The sequence below is a fragment of the Syngnathus acus genome, chromosome 15 (assembly GCF_901709675.1).
Source record: "Syngnathus acus chromosome 15, fSynAcu1.2, whole genome shotgun sequence".
Taxonomy (NCBI): Eukaryota; Metazoa; Chordata; class Actinopteri; order Syngnathiformes; family Syngnathidae; genus Syngnathus; species Syngnathus acus.
Window position 1 is genome coordinate 6834934 of NC_051100.1, and position 14483 is coordinate 6849416.

At 41.0% G+C, this 14483-nt stretch overlaps 1 protein-coding gene across 4 annotated transcripts in view; it reads right to left on the reverse strand.

Moving 5' to 3' along the window:
• The window catches only part of LOC119134425 (Kv channel-interacting protein 2-like), a 56172-nt gene that overhangs the window by 19290 nt on the left and 22399 nt on the right, over positions 1 to 14483 (reverse strand). The window contains exon 1 of one of the 4 annotated variants that reach the window (XM_037271096.1): positions 13361 to 14241. The exons of the other annotated variants lie outside the window; for them this stretch is intronic. Coding sequence (XP_037126991.1) covers positions 13361 to 13448 — 88 coding nt within the window. The 5' untranslated portion in view covers positions 13449 to 14241. Of the gene's footprint in view, positions 1 to 13360; positions 14242 to 14483 lie in introns of those variants that run through there. 4 annotated transcript variants of the gene reach the window in all.

Below are 14483 nucleotides of genomic sequence, written 5' to 3' on the forward strand. Positions count from 1 at the left end.
ACCACCAGCTGGACAGAGGTGAAAAATCCAGCGGGATGGAAAAAGCTGCCTGCGGCTACTAAGAATACATTTCTTTTCCTTTTCACTTTTATGCCCCATTTCTGTCTTTCTTCTCATTACTTTGTCCTTCAACAAGTAGTTCCTTCTGACCTTCCATACCCCGCTCCCAAATTGTCCTCTCTTCAATAAATGAGTGGGCAAAAAAATGTTCTTTTTTTTTTTTTTTTTAATGTCCAGCTCAGGTTGCACATTGCTTCTCCCTCTATGTCTATTGTGAGTGCCTGGTTCAATACGTCGGTGTTTACATCAGCGGGGCGTGCAATCTGAGATCGGCTTCTATGCAGGCAGGTTGCATTAGTGCCACAAGAGTAAATAGACATTGTGTTTGTTTGCCTTCGTGCCATGTGCAAGAGCAGCAACGTCACTTAGGATTAGTTTTCCTGTCACCTTGTGTGCATGTGTGTTCATGTGTCTGTGTGTGTGACATTAGGGTCACTTGCATTGTCCTCTGTGACGCTGCCGCTGACAGACATATCTGTAATGAGGCGTGCTGCTCAATTGTCCACTTGAAATGGAGCAACCACACTGTCAACAAAGACGGGAAAAAAGTCTGTGCGAGGAAGCACAGTGGGGGGATTGGAACGCAGATTTCTAAATACTGCACTGTGGTTTGTAATGCATTAATGAGAATTGATCATAAAGCGAGCCACTGAATTGCGGCCATTAATGCAAGCAGTATGGTGCATGACATTGCAAAACAAAAATACAAAATTTTGAGAACGTCTGAACACCTCCGCCAGTTAATGAACTTTTTATGATGGCAAGTTTGGAATGGTTTAAATTTAATTGATTTCAGGATCAAACATTTGACTTAAGGTCTCAAATGACTCCGTTTTTAGAACCGAAGCATATTTAATCTAACGTGTACATTGTGGTGGTGAAGATCAAACGACACAACATATCTCCTTGCACTTCTCATTATTCGGTTCTCTTTATAAGCCAATGAGATGATGTGTCTACTGGGATCTGAATGCACCAAAATGTATTTACTCCTGAGATAACACTCAAGCCTTAGTCACCACGTCTAATGTCTCTTGATGCTGATGAGTCATTGGCGGGCTCGCATGAACGTACAGAATTTCTTTCAAATCAATGTGCCAGATGTCTGGCCAAACACGTCCTCCGCTTCCTCTTCAGCGTTGCTGTCACGCTGAGAGCCCAGCCACGCAGACAATCAATACAGATGTATAATGGAGCACGTTGGAGAAAATGCGGTGCAGAAAAACAAAGGCAGTCACTTCCAAAGCGACACATCAAGTAAATAGAGCACTGCTAGGGACATCTAGTGGGCAAAAAGCTTTACTCTCCTGTCTAAATGCACAGCCAAGGCGTGCACCCAGAAGCGTAGAGGACAAACAATATGAGGTGACTGTGAGTACTATTATAATGTTTGTCTATAAATGTTGCTCCACCATTTTTGTTCAAATATCCATAAATTGATTACAGCCACATATTGTAGATTCTATTTCTTACTATATTAATCAATACATTGATTATGAGTATCTTTACCACAAAATAACTAGTCCAATAGTTTGAATGACATATCATTAAGCATAGTGACCAGCGCCGGCACCCTTACACACAACTTGGGAGAAAAAAAAACCACACTGGCTGTGGATAAGACAGACAACCCCTGACAAAGAAGCTAGAGGCAGTGTCCGTACGCAAGTTTTGAAATAAACAATGTTTTATTCATACCCTGATTCAGACAAGGATTTTTTTTTACATTCTGGAGTGTGAGCCAGCAGGTGCCACATTGGCGGGAGACAAGAAAGAGAATGGTAAATGAGGTCGAAAAGAAAACCACAGGGTAAAGCGTAATTATAGAGAGGAAAGAGAATTACAAAATAACACGGGTGGGAGGGCTGCTCACAGGGGAGTGGGAATACACTTCAGAAATGTATCATCTCTCAACGCTGCTGCACTCTGGCTCATCCACAACTGAAGTGCAACCCCGACCCGAATCCACTAGAGGTCAGCATCCGTGCACAGTTCTAAGTGTTCCTTGAGGTGATGATAATACAAAGCTTGAGCGGGTGACATTCAAAAGTTCTTGACAACTCCACTAAAGGGATGAAGGTGTGCATCAGATTTTTGGCTTGGTGCCCAGTGAGTGGCATCATTTTATCATGGGCACGTTCTCATCCGTGAGAATAATTCAAAGTAGGTCCTGGCACATTGCCTGGTGCCCCCACATTTGGCCACATGAGGGAACAACTCTAGAGTTAAGAGATCAGTGAACTACCCCAACAAAGAAAAAGCACTAATCCGTGATGTACCGATCAAATTTTGGTATTTTCTAAACTTAAAAATAAGAGGAGTAAGATTGAATTAAATTTGTTGGAGGTGCATTCAGAAACTCACATCTGAGACATCTGATTAGCGACTCGTCAACATGAAGCTTTAAAGATCATTGTGGAATAGTCTGAAAAACCTCTAATATCCAGTTAATCTTAAATTAATTTTATTAAAATTTCAACAACATATTCAAACTGATATTCAGGTGGCTATTACAGTATAACCAGTTCTACAAAACGTCACAGACAATATAAAGAAATATCAAAGGTGAGAACAGTTTCAATTATGAAAATGATGCCTAGGTCTCTTTTAAACTTTGTTTATACACGTTTTGATTCATTTGAGTGAGAATTTTATTAAACCATGAAATTACATTCAATTTTACGAGGTGTTTTATAGAGCGGTTAACTTATTTTCCCACTAGTATCACTGTTGAATTATGAACAATATTAAAAAATGCAATACATGAGTCAACTCGCTTCGCTTGCCAATATTTGTATCTTACTTTAAAAACACACCTGAATATTTAGTAAATGGTTGATCAAGCAAGGCTGATTCTGGGAGAAATTCATTCACCACTGTTTCCATAGTGAAACGGTGATAAACAAATTAGAGGTACATCAGCGGTTTTTGACCTATAAGATTCCACCTGAGGTCCAACAAATCCAGCAATGAACAAAATAAAGGAAAAAAAAAAATCACAAATAAAGAAAATAGTCTCAAGTGACCTTTTCCAGAAAGGTCTCATTTCCCAATTGTGCATACAGTACATGCATGCGAGCACAGTAATTGAGCTCACACCTGCTCTTCTCTGCATTTGACCTTCTGTGTTGAGAAACTAAACTGCACACTGCTGATTCAGCGACTTAAGAAAAAGCCCAAAATGATCCATCAAACTCACAAGGATAAACCCAACGTGCATGTGCTGCTCACTTAAGACACTCGCGCAATGACATTTACCATTCGTTAATGCCGACTTTGCTCTATGGCTGTTGTTCCATCAAGCAGAAACAATAAATCACACATGGTTTACGAATACTGTTTTTTAATCCTAACAACTATTAGCTGTGTTAAGAATGGAATTGGAAAGAGAGGGGGAAAAAAACTGCCACAGCAGAAGGCAAATAGGGCGGAGAGAGAAGCTGTCGTCATGGACACACACACACACACACACACAAGTTGGTCCAATCGACAGGGACATGCTCATTCAATTCATCTCTTCCATTGTCCAGGTAAAAGTATCGATCTGGCAAACACGTGACACCACACACAAAAACACAATTTGCTGTACACACAACGTGCCGTTTGTCTGATTTAGTAGACTTGGAAAGATGACAGGCCTCATTACATTGGTTGTGGCAGACATTAGTATTCTAAGGACATACACCCAAACACAGAAGTTTATTCGTATTTCTATTTACACTGCGCCGTGGCATGTAAGATTCTTTCTATTAAAGTTGTCCAACAACTTTCAACAATAACATAACAATTTTAAAAATATACATTAATTAAAATAATGAATTAATAAAAATAAATGAAATCTGCAGTAGATAAAAAATGATGTGTGCAGCTTGCTCTCAAAGGGAGGCCAGGAGCACAGGCCATGACGTTTCACACAGTGTGGAGTGGGCATCCATATCTATAAATAGCCCTAAGAGGAATCAGATTTGGAAAACCGGAGGGGGGAACTGATGAGATCGCACAGAGGAGCCATATGTTGATTTGTGCATGTGTGTGTGCATGTGCATAGTACACACACACACACACACACACACATTGACAAGACACGACGGAGATGCGTGGAAATGGAGCCGGCGCGAGAATGACACCCTGCAGACAGACAAGCAGATAGAAGTGGCGGGTGGCAGCCGACCAGGGAGGCGGAAAACAGTGCAACCGAGACGGAAGGTGCGAAGTGACTGACGTGAAGGTCGGCGACAAAAACGGGAAAATGGAGCAGCCACGCAAGAATGAAAATATAAACATACTGTAAAGTATGCACATGCTGCATGGACAAAATTTGATCATTGATTAAAATATATTCGTATGTCCCAAGTCCTTTTTATTTTGGGCTAATTTGCTCCCTTAGATCCAACTTATTGTTCAATTGCTTCACAAAAAAGCAACCATTTTAATGCGCTACATTCAAGTTTAAATATTAATAGTCAGAGACTCACATATTCAGCCCTTTGAATAGTTTTTTAAATGAGAAAACATTCTCCTTCTGAGATGGTTTAGCATCAACACAAAGGCAACAAAACATAACCTTGAATGCACTCTTGTCAGCGCCTAACGAGAAAGAGACTGAAACGTCACCTTCTTTGTGCGATGAACCCTGATGTACTTCCACAATAAACACACATTCACTCATGAACATGATTGACAGGCGTCAGAGTGAAGCCGGGCAAAGAGACGACACACGAGTGCCACTTGAGAAAATGACAAGCTTACTGTAATGGAGAGAAGAGTGACTGCGCGCAATCTTGTCAATCAACACCAGAGATGACATCCCTCTGTTTATTTTGTTATCTGCTTGATTATTTACGCATGGTGGCAAATGACAACAGTTAATTCCACCAGGCATCCTCAGCTATACTCCAATGAAACATTGAGCTGCTGTTTACACCAACGCACACACATTTGAGATTAGTGTTCTGCATATCCTCTAGGATAGATATTGCAACATTATCTGTGCAATGAACCAAAAATATATATTTTTCTCTTCCAGGATCAATAGCTTTACTACAATTACAATTTAACAATAATGCAAACTTCTTCCAAGCGTCTGGCGCGGTAATATTGTTATACAAAATACATGTATATGAAAACAACCTTTATTGTCATCAAGTTTTAATTTTGTTTACGCTGTACAGGATTGAAAGGGGCTGCGGGAACTAGACCCACGAGTGTCGTTTCATTTAATGTTATGAATATAATGTAAAAGGTTAACTTTGCTTAATTTATTCCCAGGCAGCCACTGCTCATCTCCATCTATCAGCTTCTTGCTCTAGACTTGTATTTATTGCCACAGCCAGAGGTTAACCGAACTTTCTCAAGGTCATTAGTAAAAAAGTGTTTCCTCCTCACGCTCGGATGGCTGAGTAGAGTCGACAAGCGGCATCCCGTTTGGGGAGAAAAGGACTTTTAGTGGCTCGGACTATCAAGCTCCCTGGTGCATTGACATGATGTGCATCGTCGCCTCCTTTGTTGGCCATTCACTGCTGTCAATAACATACAGTGTGCGTGACAGAGCATGGTGTAAATGTTGAATCAGAAAAGATACATACGCTATTACTAGGCCAACGCTGTTAAAAAATTATATATATATATATATATATATATATATAATTTCTTATATATATATAGAGCGTTTACTTTAATAAAATATATAATAAAAATAAATAATAAAATATAATTACTTTAATTATAAACCTTCATCCAATTGCCACTTTATCAAACGTGAACCAGCAACACACACAAACAGACTATATGACACGTGAACATTATATGTGTTAAGAAAGCCAGGGGCCTTTTAAAAGCTAAAGTTAACTTTCATTTATCCACTGGTGGCTGCTCACTATAGTTAGCAGGAAATTTATCTAGCTGCAGTGGCGACTTGTCAACGCGGGACAGGAAATACACTTCCATCGGGTCAGTTAGTTAGCCTTTAATGATGCCAACCGGGGCTCGCTGATTAGAAAATGAATTATTTATCCAAATATGATTCAAAATGACCCCCTGAGGAATTGAGAAATGTCCCAAAATCACTCAGGGACTATGTCTTTAGTGATCCTCTTAGTACTAGCATGTGTGTGTGAATGTGTGTCATCAATCTCAAAGGGCAGATGAAAACTAACAAAGTGAAATAAAACCACTGCTAACGTGCTAAACTTGCCCACCTATCATTGCAATTTGTCTCTTTTTTCCTCCCAAGCGTTGCACTTCCAGTGTGTTATGTGTTAAAAGTAGATGTCAGTATAGTACAACATCGCTAATGTAATGGCCCAACATTATGGCTCAGTCATCACTATGTCAACAACCTCTTAAAAAATTCTGCGTGTGTGTGTGTGTGTGTGTGTGTGTGTGCGCGTGGGTTTTTTCTGCTGACGACGGACAAGATGACAGAGCGAATGAAAGCGGTTGTCGCCGTCGCAGTGATTGTTTTGTTGCTGCGTCAGTAGTTGGACGACTGCAGTGGAATATCTCAGTCAGTGCGATACTAGCAGGTCCTCATCCTTTTATCTCACAGTTGAATCCTAATTGGATAGAAGACTCCTTTCTACTCTTGGAGACACAAAATCGTATTACAGGCCTCTCAGTGATTCATAGCACTTGGCCATGTCGAAGTAAAAAGATGGTCTGGCTTTTTTCCCTTTTAATGTATGCTTCAAACTAAGATTTAGCTTATGCTGTCAAATATTTGCAGTCTTCCTCTGTCCATGGTGCTGAAACCTTGTTGGACTGAGATGTCTTTTGTCCTTCTGTCACCTTCAACGATGTAAGTCTGATTTCATTTTTTTTTTATTCATTAATTTTTGATGTCGCTTATCCTGTTGAGGGTCATGTGGAGTTGGATCCTCTCTCTCAGCTGACTGAGCAAAAGACAGACTAAACTCTCAAGTGGAGTGGAGTGCTTGCTAGTCAATCGCACAGCACAGAGACAATTGCACACACACGTACAGCAAAAAAAAAAAACATCTCAATATTATTTTTCAGTCACACTGTGCTGCTGTAGTTGGATTTTGAGACTTTTTAGACAGTTTGTCTAAAATAAAAGAAAAGGGTGAAGTTCATTCTAATTTATGCCGATTATGGCTTTCGTTACTTTGACAAATTTAGCGGGGAAAGGATGTTTCCAATGAAGCGTGATCAACTCTCCAACTTTGTCACTTATTTCTATTTAGCCATTTATCTCACCACTATTATCCAGTTCAGCCTCCTCGACAAAATGAACTGAGTTAAAAAAAACTAAACGACCTAAGCGGGGTCTCCTAATCCTCGTTTATCCACAAGACTAGTCACATAAGGTACATATGTATGCCAAGATCTCATTCATCTATCCAATTAGTCAAGCTACCTTCTATTTCATGCATTTTCTGACTATCTTGTGATGAACACGACAGAACAGAGCAGTTTTTCTCCTCGCGTTTGTCTGTTCTTTTCTCCTCCAGTCACAGCCCCCCTATCCCCAAATTCAAGGTGCTACTAATAGCAGGCTATTTTTAGACACTTGGAAGGTGCATGTGTGTGTATGTGTGTATACACATGATGGATGGAGGGGGAGGTTTTCACACCTGCCTGGTAAAGGGGAGAAGGGGTGAGGATAGGTTGGGTGGCAGGTGAGAGGGAGTTGCACACCAGGAGAGGTTGTGGTAAGGGCAGGAAATAAGCCCACATGGGAGATGTTGGGCTTGAAGGTGTTTGTCCTCAAAATCCCCTTTCGTCCATTAAACTGAACAAACAAAAGCAGCTGGATATTTTTTTTGAAGAGAGATCCGCGTGTGGACAGGTTCAAATACCCAGGAGTATTATTAACATACATTGCAGTGAACCACTGATGTGTTTCAAATTGGCAGCACGTGAAAAACAAAAGCTTACTGTACTGCCTTAAATAGTGATCGTCAAGTTTTCTGCACAGGGTTTGACATTGAACTCCTGCAAAGAGTTTATTTATAACACTCTTTTTATGGGTCGTGTGAAAGTGAAAGTCAGGAGGTGTCAACAAGAAACACACGTTAGTAATGAGCACCAGAGACGACTTGAGAATCTTCACGGCTGCCGTCTAAATAAGACTGTCCCCGAAAATGAGGCGGCGCTACATTTGACAATGTGGCTTTGTTTTAGTTTGCTTGGCTGTCTTATTATCTCTCATGTAGAGTCGTGCAGTTATAAATATCATGTGAAAGGTTGGAAATATTAAACTGCAAAAATATAGAGGTCATTTATTGATTTCTCCTTAAAAATTTATAAAATTGAAAATGCAAGCTAGTTAGTTTGTTTGATGGTGTTGTGTTGCAGGCTGGCACGAATTAACTGCATCTTAATTCATTTTGATTTGCTTGGTCAACTTAATACTTTTTTAAGTTAATACTTTTTAATAATGTTAATACTTTTTATATGCTTAGGGTAATACTTGTCAAAACAGTGGTGGATCCAGAATAAGGTTTTATCTCATCATCCAAATGCTGTCAAATGGCAAAACACAGCTTGGCATTAAAATGGCAATCGCAAATGATGTGGAACGATATCAACTTGAGGCTTTTGAGTTTCTTCCCGCTGTGGCGCATATCCAGCAAAATATGACACAAAAATCCGACAATTTCCAGCAGAGCTTCTCCTGACAGGCATGGTAAATAACACGGGCGGCCGACTAAGTCACCCTGAACTTAATGAACATTTCCTTTTCACAATGTGAGTGCCATTACCACACACTGCGAGATGAGTCCTCGCGCACTGAAAACGCACTGCCGGCACTCGTCTGCATCCGCCGATGTTTTATTAATCAACATTAAAGTTCATGCTTATCGTGAACTTGTCAAGAAGTGACAGACAGGTGTGTGATACTATCTGTCAGGTAGAGAGGGAGAGAGGGATGGAGTGCGGTGGGGCTCAACATAATGAGTGTCTCAAAGTGCTTGAAGGCCAGTGGACCATTTTCCATTTGAACTAGATTTTGTTCATTGGTAATTGCATCACATCGCCAAGATTCCTCAGCAAAATACAGGATGCCAAGGACTGAGGTGCAGCACGTTTTATTTAGTTTGGCTACAACAAAGTGTCTTTCTGATGTGCTGTTTGAAAGCATGAGAAAACGTGAGTATTTAATCTGGTCTCTGCTGCAATATAAAAAAGGTGAAATGGGTTGTTAATTCGAGGAAAAATTCGTGTAGGCTCTGGAGTGAAGATTAGAAGCGGGTTTCATTATGGGAAAACCACTCAGCAAGTAACAAATGCTCTACTCCAGTGAAGAAGATGAGTTTCTTCATGATCATACCGCATTCTGTGAAGTGAAAATGAAGGGCAAAAGAAAACAAAAAGACGGAATAAAATATGAAAGGTGTAGTTTATAACTCTCGGGAAGCGATAGGATGTCAGATTAAAATGACATGTTCTTTGTTTCTCCATCCCACAAAGTAATTACTTTGCGGTAATGAGCCGCATGCGATGACGATCATTACGCTGCGGCCCACCGCGTACATTCATCACCGAACATGAAATATTGATTTAAAGCTATTTGTTAGCAGCTCAAACAACGTGCGTGAAAAGTCATTGGGGGAGTCAAGTCGTCGTGGCTACAGAGAAGTCTGTGTAGTCATTGTTTTGTAATAAACAAACACCGAATTGCGTTATTTCCCCGGTCAGCCCTCGGCGAGGTTAATTTTTCACTTAGTTACTTCTGTAAATGGAAGAGTTGCCTGATACTGTACAATGTTTATTGATCCATAGGATCGTGACCTTTTCCGATACACGTGCGACATTGCCGCGAGTCGAAGGGAGACATCATCAAATTAAATGAGACAAATGTCTCCGGTAAGCTTCAGAATGTGAAGATGGTCAGAGAGAACTTATGGCGCTTTGCTCCCATTTCAACTTGTTGTTGGAAGCTGTTGCAAGCTTGGGGGACAGATAGAAGCAACAGACAAGAGTTTGACTGCTCATGTCGGATAAGAAAGCAGCTAAAGGACAAATCAGGGTGACTCGGACACGTCCTATACAACATCTAAGTCAGGCTTCAAGTGGATACAACAGCTACACAATGCGCTCAGCTTGACATATAGAAACAACCTGCATGAGCTCGAGCTAATGCATTATAATTGCATGGAACAAATGAATTCAGCTTTTCCCTCTATTAGGAAAAATCGACAGACACAGCTTAGGGCCATAGAATGGAAACACACACGCACAAGAACACACAGAGCTTGCTTCTCCTACCGAGGCTAAGAAGACAAACTAATTAGTGGGCAAAGTTGGGGCAAGAAGGTGGCACACATAAGCAAACTCACACATGCACACACACACATTATAAGCAATGTTCAGGTATTAGTAGTAAGGAAAGATGTGATCATAGTTAACATAGAAGTATAGGAACCAATTATAAACACAAACGCTTCATCGGTGGCCCAACGTGATGCGAGGAGTACAACATCCGAGATGAAGCGACATTGGGGGGAAATTATTTAACATTTATAGCTTGCATAAGGTTATGATGCTCATTCGGAGCAAAGTAAATTCCGCCTCCCCCTGGCGTTAGCAAAATGACACGTCCCCCAGGGCATTGGCACAGCCCAAAAAGGCCACAAGAGTGTGACTGGGAAGTGTGAATGGCCTTGATGAAATCCCTTAAGCAGCACGGCCATTATACAGTGCAACCCTCATTGGCTGCCGCAGCACCGGCTCGCTTGTTCTCTTTACAGACATGCAGAAGCTGGTCGTCATGGTAACCTCCGGTCTTGGTAAACTTATGGATGCACGTGCATGCACGCGCACAGGAGCACGATGTGTGTTTTGAAATAAATATTTCATAGATGGCAGCCAGAGGAGGAGCCTTGAGTGTGTGATCGATTGCTTCATAAAGTAGTTTTGAAGCCAAATATCAAGGCTGCCATTTAACTTGATAGCAAACAATATACAGTATTAATATTAAATTGCTAATATTCTACTGAATTTTGTTCTTGCAATAAAGACAGTTATTCAATTACCAAATCGTTTGATATTCATTTTTCAAAAAAGGCACATGTACTAACCTGCTTCAAGGATAAAATGGATTTTTTTTTTTTTTTTATCATGCGCAAATACTGTATGGTGTTGTGCTGCAGCAGCAAGATGATGAATGTAGTGAGTCGTAAACAACAGCAGTGATGATGTCACATTGCAAACAGGGAAAATATAAGCGCCTCGCACATTTAGTATGATTCACTCGTGTTTTTAATCTGGTTATGAGCAATGCAGATCTATGGATTTAGGAAAAAAATCAAAAGCCGTTTAGTCAAATTAGTGATTGATAATAAATCAATACTTTATTAGTTTTTAAAAAAAATATTTTTAATGGAATGAGAGAGTAAGTGTCAGGACTATTTAAACTTGTTATCAAGCTCTATGTTAACATCTTCCGATCAAAGCCGACAAGAGTTATTATCCTGTGGAGTGGGATGTTTTCAAGTTGATTTTTTTCCCTCTGCAATCTGTTCTTAAAACGGTCAGAAAAGTTAAACCTGTTCAATATTTTCATTCACAAATCATTATCTGTGACTACTGAGCACAACAGTTAATTAGGAACAACAAAATCAGTTTAATGTGTGAGTCTCTTGTGTAACCCTCACCCTCCTCTCAAAAAGTTAAAAACGTATGTACACTGCTTAAGACTGATGATTCAAGTATTAGACTCAGTTCACCATTCCAAAGATTTTTCTTACACCATTAAAAATGTTTTTAGTACACAATGTAGAGCACAAAATGTTTTTGCTGACAAGTCAAACTCTGGCAGAGCTAGGATTTTTTTCTGTCAGGGGTTGGCAAAATATTTTTTTCTTTTTTTTATTAATTCTTCAATAAACGCTGATAATTCATTTAGTGTTACCTACGGGGGATTTCTTTCTGTCAGGGGTCGACAAAATATTTTTTTCTTTTTTTTATTAATTCTTCAACAAACGCTGATCATTCATTTAGTGTTACCTACAGGGGACGGATGGAAATGTGGGAAAAAAAATCCCCAAAGTCAATTATCTGGCCTGACACCTGAAGGGGCCAATCTTATGTCAGGGGGGCAGTGCTTTCGTGGCCAGTAAAACCAAATTAAGAGATACTCGTTCTCTTTGTGCACAAAATCCATATTGAACTGTGACCCCAAAAACAGGTACCTGCACTATCACACCTATATTACTGTATATAAAGTAGACATGTGAGAAGCCATGCCACTACTACAGACGCTTAAAGTTGAAAGTACAAAAGGAGTTGCAGATGCGTGGCGTGCATGTCAAATTAGCTTCTACTGACAAGGTCGTGCAAACGCTGCTTTACTTTTCCCGTCTTGCACGCAAGGAGTTCAACTCTTGAGTTGAGTTTCCTCAGTGAGCGAGTGAGCTTGTGCTTGACATGGCTGAGAAGAAGTGGGCAGGATGCAGATTGCCACTGGTGAACGTGGACGACATGTGCGTGCATGATGTGCAGTCGATATAACAAACTTCGTACAACTAATGCAAGAGGTGAGATTAGCAGCAGGACGTAGGCGTCAAAGGAGAGATCGTGAGCTGGTGAAACGATGATGAATATGTGTGTGTGCATGTGTGTGATATCCTAACAGCATCATGCTTGCACATACTAATTGCTTTGACAATAAAAAAATAAATGTTAAGGGTGTGGGGACGACTTCATGATCTAACTAATGTGTAGAAAGTGAGTTAAAGAAAAGTTTTGATTTTTAATCTAACAAAAACTAAACGCGTTATAAAAATAAGATCATCATAAATTAATCTATAACTAGAACACAAAACATAAAAATGTATTTAAATTTAAAATAAAATGTATTAATGTAGTCGACGTGATTTTGAAAAAGTAATTAAATCTTATTAAAGTGTGAGCAGGGGGGATATGAGTTTGAATTACTTCTGTCACTCAAAGTATGCAATATATTAAATACTACAATTTAAATGAAATATGTACGAATATAGATAGATCATGTGAGGTTAATTCAATCATAACAACAATAAAGCAAGCACAACCACTGTACAGACACCCGTAAAAGTCAAGAGTACTGCATTTGCTCTCATACACTAGTGTCACACACACACACACACACACACTCACTCTGGCGCTTCGAACTGTGTCACACTCCCACACAAAAGAAAGCGTAACTGTCACTGTGGACCAAAAGGAGCAATGCCATAATGCTCACAATCACAGCCAGACCACTAAACCGACTCCAACTCCTCCAGCTTGCCAGACGCAGAGTGCAGCAATGAAACCTTTTGGCTGTCCGGGTGTGAATATTTGCGGGCTGCCTTACCTTGGGTGAGCGTTCCCATGAGGAAGCGGTAGAGGTATCGAGCCACCTTGGTCAGCTGCCTCTTGCAGCGTTTCCTGCACTGGCTCATCTTGATGCAGCTTTTCTGGAGCTGATGTTAGCAGCACTCGGGATGGCTCATGCGCCTGGGAGAGCAGGAGCCCAAGGTAGCAGGGGAGGAACTCACTCTGGGTATGTGTGTGTAGGTAAGAGTGTATGTGTGTGTGAAAGTCTCACTGCCAATGCCTTTCTTCTCCTCCTCCTCCTTCTCCCCCCTCCTCCCTGTCTGTCTCCATCCTCCCCTCCACCTGTAGGGTGCTGGCTGTCAATCACAAACATGGTCCATCGCTCCTCCCCATAACATTGTGAGCAGACGCGTCTTCTCATTGGCTGAGTAGGGCGGAAAATTACGGCCCTGCATGCATTGTTGAGCGCATGTGCGTGTGTGTACTACGAGCGAGATGCTTTGAGTGGCAGCTGGTGGTTTTTCTCTGCTTCTTGTTGATGTGTTTTTATTCCTTCCTCTCCAGTTCTCCAGTCATTTCTCATAAACGATGACAGTCTGCAGGAGCCAGTGTGTGTGCGTGTGTGTGCGTGTGTGTGTGTGCGCACGCGTGTGTGTGTGTTAAAGGCAGCTGGAGGTTGTGAAAAGTGTCACAGGAAACCAAACAAAGCCATTAATTAACGTCGCACAGTCGCCTTAACGTCTCTGTCTGTCTCACTCGTTAGCACAGCACGGAGGAAAGGGAGGAAGACATAAAAGGAAGAGGTGAAGAGCCATGAGAGCTGGAGAGGCGTAAGGATGGAAGAATTGATCATCAAGAGGACAGTGCCGGACAAATGAGATGCTTCGATGAGCAGATTACGCCGTGTCCCTGGAGGATAAGCGAGGGGGAGTCGTTAAAGCTTGAGGGTTTGGGCAACAAGGTGATTATATAGAAAGCCACCATTTGCATCCTTCTGCCTCTTTTCGTGTTCTTTCAAGTGGGCATTGCAGTCACTCACCTTGGCCCCCTCCACACACATTAAGATGCATTAGCCCACCAAACTGCCACCACTTCAGCTTTATACTCCACACTGTATTAAAAAAGTGAGATTGTTGCCCCGTTGCCACAGCAACCTACTG